Here is an 8061-nt window from a genome sequence, read left to right on the forward strand (position 1 = left end):
CTGAGGCAGGAAGATTGCAAGTTCAAAGCCAGCTTCAGCAACTTAGCAAGGCACTCAGCAATTCAGTGAGACCGTGTTTCTATATAAAATACAAAAAAGGACAGGGGATGTGGCTTAGTGGTTAGGCGCCCACAGGTTCAATCCCTAGTACTCACCCACCCCACCCCAAAAAAACACAGCAAAGTCTTCACAAAGAAGCCCCAAACTAGTGCTTGGGGGAACCTGATACAAAGGAGCTAATGCCAGAAGCAGCAAAGCAAAAGGATGTCTGATGTTGGCAGGACAGGTCAGGTCCTTCCACACAGGCAACAGCACTTATGAGGACTACCACCTGGCATGGGGATGTCTCTGGGGAAAAGTGAGTGAGGAAGGAGTACTCTTCATTCCTTTCAAATTCTGAACCAGGCACTGCCTAGTTAAAATAACATAACAAAGTTAAACTTTCTTTAGAAGGTCACTCAACTTAGCAGGCCCGATGCCATTCCCACTACCAGGCAAACAACATAGGACAAAGATCAGTGACTGGCATGAAAAGCTGGCTAATAGGGATTCTGTAGGGGCATCTCATTACTCCCCCAACCAACTGGTCACCATGTGACAAAACTTGGAAGGCAGGAACTCTGCTCAATGCCAGGATCCAATCAGTATTCATTCAACAAGACCCTAGCAAAATTAATAGTTGAGAGTAGGTGTCTGTTCTCTTATAAACCAGAGGAATGGTTGTACTTTTTCCCAACAGCTTCCAGCACCAGTAAAGGAGGTCTGGGAGACTCCACAACACATGACATGTATTAAGTTAACACCAGGTGGAGAAATACATTCTCCCTATGTAGATCCCAGAAAAGATGGGAAAATTGAAAACACTGACACAAACTTTTTCAAACAGTTACTCAGCAACTTAGTGAAATCCTGTCTCAAAATAAAAAAAAAAAAAAAAAGAACTGTGGATATAGTTCAACATCCCTGGATTTAATCCCCAGTACCAATAACATAAACAAAGATCTTCTCATTATTTCTACTTGATGGATGAGGGGCAACTCAGTGATAGAGCACTTATATGGTATGTGTGGATTCAATCCCAGTACCATGCAAAATAAATAAATGATTCCTTTAAATAAGCAATAAATAAATAAATAAGCAAAAAAAGAAAAAGAATGGATTATTGAGAATCAAAATTAGTATAAAATCCTGGGTAGCATCCTCATGAGCACTGACACTGAATACAGCATACTGGAGCCAGCAAATGAGAAGTGCTGAATACTGAAAGACTGAATGTTGCCAGAACAAATGGTTCTGGTACTAAAAGCTATCAACCAGAAAGTACTCTTCCAGGCAGCCTCACCTAAGTTGTTCTGGGTGTAGTCTTGTGGTCTCCGAGCATCACTCTGGGAGTTCCTTTCAAGAACTCCAGTGGCCACTCCCAGGAAAGGGCTTCAAAATATATAAACCACCAGTCACCCAATAACTGGGAAAACCTGATCTAATCAATATTCTCTATCCAAAAAAAAAATGCTTTTCTATAAAATCTCCACACTTACTGAGACCTTTATTTATTTATTTAGGTACTGAGGATTGAACCCACAGCCATATTCCCTTGCCCTTTTATTATTTTTATTTTAAGACACAGTCTTGCTAAGTTGCTAAAGCTAGCTAACTTTGAACTTGCAATCCTCCTGCCTCAGTCTCCTGAGTTGCTGGGATTGCAGGTGTGTGCCACCACATCCAGCTTATTTTTATTTTTATATATGTCCTTTACAAAGACTTATTTGGCTATTTTTCAGATTTAAAGTCACATAAGAAAAATAGGTGATATTCAGGCATCTTTTCAAAGTTAATGGAGATGCTTTTAAAGTCTGTAAATTAATTCTATATTCTTGAAGAAAGCATTATGTAGCATAATGCTGGGGAAATAAAAAGGAATTAGAAGCCCTTCATACTACTAACAACTCTGTATCAAATCAACTATGTAAACTTGAACAAAAACTTCAATTCTATGGATTATGGTATTCTCTCCTATAAAATAATAACCTCTAAGGTCCTTTCTACTAACATATGATGAGTGATTTAACATTTTTAAAAGATACTAATTCTTCTAATGAAATATATTAACCTGTGCAATCACAAAACATTTTAAACAAAATTAGGTTTTTGGAAAAAAAATGAAAGGAGGGGAGGAGTAGGGAGGATAGGAAGGGCAGCAGAATAGAATAGACAATATGATTGATGTATGTACATTCCATGTGTGTATTAAATATCAAAATGCATTCTACTGTCGTGTATGACTAAAAATTAAATAAATAAAAATTTTAAAAAAGAAAAAAAATGAATTTTAACAGTTGTAAATTGAGAAGTAATCGAACTTTTAAAATGAAATCATACTGTTTGATCAACATAAACTAGAAACCTGGAATAACGGGTGATATGACAAAGCAATCTTTCACCTCTTTTCCCTAGTGAAGCTTAGAAACCGTAGTTAGAGTTTACTACTTTTTCTTTTTCTATTTTTATTTTTCCTTTTTCTCTCTTTCTTTCTTATTTATTTTTGGTACAAGGGATTGAACTCAGGGGCACTTTACCACCAAGCTATATCCCCTGTCCTTTTCATTTTTAACTTAGAGACAAGGTCTCACTAAATTACTAAGGACAGCCTCAAACTTGTGATTCTCCTGCCTCAGTTTCCCAAGTAGCTGGAATTACAGGTGTATACCACAATGCACCAGAGATTGCTTTTCCGATTCCCAAATCACTTTCCAATGTAAAAAAGAAAAAGAAAAAAGGCTGAAGGTTTAGCTTAGTGGAAGAGTATTTGCTTAGCTTGCATATGAAGCCCTGGGCTAGTTCTCCAGAACCAAAAAAATAAACAAATACATATATACACACATACACACACACACACACACACACACACACACACGTCTATATGTACAAATATATATTTAAAGAATGCATTTCTCCCTGGGCACGGCGGCACATGTCCATAATCCCAGCAGTTTGGGAGGCTGAGGCAGGAGGATTGCAAGTTCAAAGCCAGCCTAAGCAACCTATCGAGACCCTGTCTTTAAATAAAAAATAAAAAGGCTGAGGATGTGGCTCAGTGGTTAAATGCCCCTGAATTCAATCCCTGATATGGAGGGGCGGGGGGGAATCCTCCTACATCTAAAATAAGTTATAGCTCTTAAATTTTATTTCAATAGTTCATTCTCAAACTCCACCAGAAAACCATTTTAATTACTCACTAGAGTCCTCAGTAGTTCTGAAAGAAAGAAAATAACCGCATACAGCAATGCCCAGTGCTTCTTCTATACTTAAGGCCTGACTATGATATGAGTACCAAAAAATTCCTTTTGGAGGAAGCACAGAGGTTGGGAGGGATAACCAGGGATTGAATCTACGGGCACTTAATCACTGAGGCACATCTCCAGTCCTTTTTGAGATAGGGTCTCACTAAATTGCTGAGACTGACTTTGAACTTGCAATCTTCCTGCCTCAGCCTCTCAAGTCACTGGGATTACAGTAAGCACCTCCATGCCCAGCAGTCCAAACTCTTTCTATAAAACTTGAAAGTGATGACTGTAAGTAGATTATTCCAAACACTAATAACTTTAAGATTTAATCACCTTCTAAGACTGAAAGTTTTTTCCTATTAAAAAACTATTTTACCCGCAGCAACAATAGCTGACATGTCATTACAATGTGTCAAGCTCTGCCCTGGGTATGAAACATAATTACTCACTGAATTCCATTCAATTGTTCTATGAGCATGGGAAATTTTATCACTCCCATTTTAGGGATGAACAAATTTGAGACTTTTACAAGTTCAATGATTAGCTCAAAGTTACACAGCTGCTAAGTGGCAGGGTCCAGGCTCAAGACAGATCTAGCTGACACTTAAGCCCCTGCTCTTTTTTGTTTGCTTCTTTTTGGTTATACATAACATTAGAATTCATTTTGACATAATTTAAAAAGCATGGAATATAAATTGCTCAAATTCAGTCCCCATTATATCCCCTTTCTCTCCCCTCTTCCCTTTTCTTGTTCCCTTCCCTCAACTCTACTGATCTTTCTGATATTTACTTCTAGACTTTTTTTTCTTTTTTTGTTAGTGTCTTGTGGGTATAGATGATGATGAGATTTACTGTGGTATATTCACAGTATACAAAAAGGTTAGGTTAATTCATTCCTCTGTTCTTTTCTTATCTCATCTCTTCTTCCTCCCCCTCAGTCCCTTTCATTTAGCCCACTGGTCTTCCTTCTTTTTTGATGGAATTCTCCACCCCATTCCCTCTCCCCCACCCCCACTCCTTATTTTGTACTAGCCTCCACATATCAGAGAAAACATTCAACCTTTGGCTTTCTGAGTCTGGCTTATTTCACTTATGTGATACTTTCCAGTTCCATCCATTTACCAGCAAATGCCACAATTTCATTCTTTATAATCCCCTGCTCTTAACCATAACTATCTTCAGCTAAAGCATAAACTCCCCTTTCTACATGATGTCGTTTACTTCATATTGGTTTCCTTTATTGAGAAAGGAAGACTTGAAACAAGTAAAGTTCTAATTTTAATAGCATTTCAACATCTACTTAAAGAAGAAAACCTAAAACTTTAATTTCAAAATCTCCTGAAATGCCAATCCAACAATAAATTTTGTGATGTCAATTTTTTGCCCCATATTTCATCCTTTTTTTTTTTCCTAAGCTCCACTGGGGGAAAAAAAAAAAAAGTTGGAGAGGAAAAAAATCATTCCCAAAGCTTAAATTCCAAGTTTCTGTGCTTGGCAACTATAACTATACTGTGCTTTGGGACCTTAAAATTATAAGCACAGATCTCAGAGGAGAACATTTCCTTTATTAGCAATTGGCTTTGAAACTTCCATTCTAGGATGCTAAATATAACAATACCCCTCCTGACTTTTATAAACACATTCTTCAAATTATTTTGATACTAGTGATTTTCTATTTACAAGATAGCTTTGCCACAACAATTAAGCAACTGTAGCATTTTGAGGAATCTTTCAAACTTGTTCTAGCTCTTTTAAAGAAGTGACCTGAAAAACTGTTCTCTGGATTTTTCTATGAAATAAGAAAGTTCCGATTTTACAATTCATTTCTCTAGAAAGACACCCTTATTTTGTTATTTCTAATGTCCTTGGATTATAACACAAGGATACCGGTAGTTTTTTTTTCCCAAGTTATGAAACAGAACAAATGCAACTTTTAAAAACACTTTATACACTCACCAAAGTCAAATAAATGTACCCTTATTTTAAAATCCCATATGTGATAATTCAGAAATAATGATGGGGAGAGAAACTGTTTTGCTCTGGGTAATGGACTAGCTCTTTCTTTCTTTCTTTCTTTCTTTTGTAATTATAGATGGACAGAATACCTTTACTTTATTTGTTTATTTTTATGTGGTGCTGTGGATCAAACCCAGTACCTCACACATGCTAGGCAAGCACTCTTCCACTCAGCTATAGCCCCAGCACTACATCAGGCTTTTAACAGAAGGCATAACTGCTGCTGCTGCATTTTAGAGAATGGTAAGCACCTAGTGGACCTCATGACCCAGGCGTCCTTTCATTATATAAGTAGTTCCAAGTACAGTTGTAATTATTAAGGCACCTTTAGCTGGACAGCTCCTGGAGTCCTCCCTACCTAAAACATGAATGTGAAAAATTAAGAATCAACTGGCACTTTATCTTTGGAGGATGGATCCAAGGAGTGGAGAGGGTAAAATTTTTGTTTCACCTCATAATCCCTGGACTGTTTTTGTTTTGCTTTACCATATCTTGTTATTACAGTTAGCTTTTCAAAAATACAGCCTCGCCAGCTATCATCCTTCTCCCTCTTCTCACACCTTCTTGGTCCACAGAATTCCTTTAACACCAACCATGAGCTCATCCTTAAACAAGGGTACAGTACCTTCAAACACATGAACACTCACCAACCAGGATGAGTACAGAGTTGTTTGGGACTAAACCAGGATATTCATCTGAAGGAGTAAACTACAAAGTACCTTATCTTTGCAATGAACTCCTGAATCTGTATCCCGAGCCCTAAATTTTCTCCAATATATCCTAAACATCAAAATGGACAGTCTCCTTGGATGATCCACTCTACACAATAACAAGAGAGTCGTTTTTAAAATTTTTTTTTCATGAGAGCATTCCTCCTTGTAAAACTATTCTATTGACATCCTGTCACCAAATCATATAATCACTTCCTTCCTGATTTCCCTTTCCTTCAGTAATCAAAAAGTACAGGCTACATGAGTGGGTGCTATGGAGCTAGTTTAAGGCAACAGGGATTGCTAAGGAATAGATGACCCTCAGCTCCAGACAACAATTAATCAGGTGAGAACGTGATAGCACATTCTCCAATAATCCAAAAAGAGAAAGAAATTCTGATTGTTAGGAGAGATCTTCTGATTTTTAAGAGAACATGTTGGTCAAAGAAAACATCTGCAGGTCACCCACAGACAATCCCTGACCCCCGACTTAACCAATCTCCATCATTCTGATTCAGGCTCCCCCTGTCTATTCTACACATCACTGAATGATCATTTTCCAAGCACACTGCTCCTGGGCTGCGGATGTAGCCCAGTGGTAGAGTGCTTGCCTAACGTGTAAAGTCCTGGGTTCCATCCCCAGACACTGGAGGGAAACAATTTCTTTTTGCTCCTGACCACTACTAACTTGAAAAGCATAAATATTACCGCAAAAATCCCAAATCTTCTTGTCGTCATTCAACGTTCACAGTAACACAACTATCCTTCACCTTCAACTTCCCTACGCAAACCTTACATTTAAATCAAAGGAGTCCACCCCTCTTCCATCTCACCCCCCAACCGGTTGTATCCCCGCCAAGATGGCCTCCTTCTTTACCCCATCAAAGCCCACATTTGGCTCAGGAAACAACCCTTTGGAAGTAGACCTTCCAACACCTGCTAACCGGCTGGTTCACTGCGTGAGTCAAGACACCTCTCTGATCAAAGCCAACGGATTTAACTTTTAAGAAGGGATTTAAATCCCCCAGAAGACAAATCCTATGGCCTTGTCTCGATTTCCCCACCCCAAAATAACATTTTTAACAAGAGCAATGAGCCTGAAGTCGGAGAAGGCTCTGCGGGGTCTCGAGTCTTCTCACCCAGGAAGGCCTCAGGGAGGTGGGGGATGCCCCAACCAGCCCTGCGAAGCAGGCAGCCGTGCGCAATCTCCGCGCGCTCCTCCTTACGCCCCCAGGGTACCATCCCCAACCCGATCCACAGCCGTGCCCTGCAGTGGCCCTGGAGGACCTTCAGTGCTGCCCAGGCCCAATGCTCTCGGCCGCGACAAAGGGTCAGAGAGCCAGACCACCCCGCTGCGCGCGCTCCCCGCGGGCCTCCGCTGCCCGGGCCGCGCCCACCCGGACGCTGCCGCTACCTTGTCCTCGGGCGGTGAGTCCGGCTCGCGAACCGCTCTCTGCCTCAGCTCCGTCATGCTGGAGACCCCGGCGCGACGTAGCCACTGGCTAGCAGCGCAGCCGCCGGAGCGTGCAGCTCAACTCAGCTCGAACACGGGCAGACTCCTTCCGCCAACCTCGCTCGCTCGCTCGCCCACCGGAGCACTCCGCAGCTCAGCAGCGGCTCGCAGGCCCCTCCGCAGCCCGGTCGCCAGCCCTGGAGCTCCGCCCAGCTTCTCCGCTGCTTTTCCACCGGAGCCGAGAGGACCCGGCCTTCCCAATCGCTCCTCCTCCAGGGAAGAGTTTCGGAGAGAGCGCGCACGCGCACAGCCGCCATCTCGGCCCGGGAGATCCGCCAATAGCGGGAATACACTAGGCAGGCGGGGCAACGGGGCGGGGCGGAGCGGAACAGAGCAGAGAGACGCGCATTGGACAGCACCACAAGGGGGCGGGGAAAACGTGCCTTTCAGAGCGAGATTAGCCAATGGAAACTCCCGCCTAACCGCGAATGTAGCGGTTCCGGCGTTCTAGGTCTTGAAAGTAAATGGTTATTGAGGGCAAGAAGCGCCCCCGAGAGGGTCTAGCCTGCAAGAATTCACTGCGCTGGGGTTCCAGGCT

General features: G+C 41.6%; 1 protein-coding gene across 1 annotated transcript in view; it reads right to left on the bottom strand.

Annotated features, from left to right (window-relative positions):
- The window catches only part of Cds2 (CDP-diacylglycerol synthase 2), a 63336-nt gene extending 55609 nt beyond the window's left edge, over positions 1-7727 (bottom strand). Inside the window, exon 1 of the mRNA XM_027955040.3 lies at positions 7425-7727. Coding sequence (XP_027810841.1) covers positions 7425-7481 — 57 coding nt within the window. The 5' untranslated portion in view covers positions 7482-7727. The remainder of the gene's footprint in view (positions 1-7424) is intronic.
- Between the last annotated feature and the right edge of the window lie 334 nt (positions 7728-8061).

Source organism: Marmota flaviventris, chromosome 2 (genome assembly GCF_047511675.1).
Source record: "Marmota flaviventris isolate mMarFla1 chromosome 2, mMarFla1.hap1, whole genome shotgun sequence".
Lineage (NCBI taxonomy): Eukaryota > Metazoa > Chordata > Mammalia > Rodentia > Sciuridae > Marmota > Marmota flaviventris.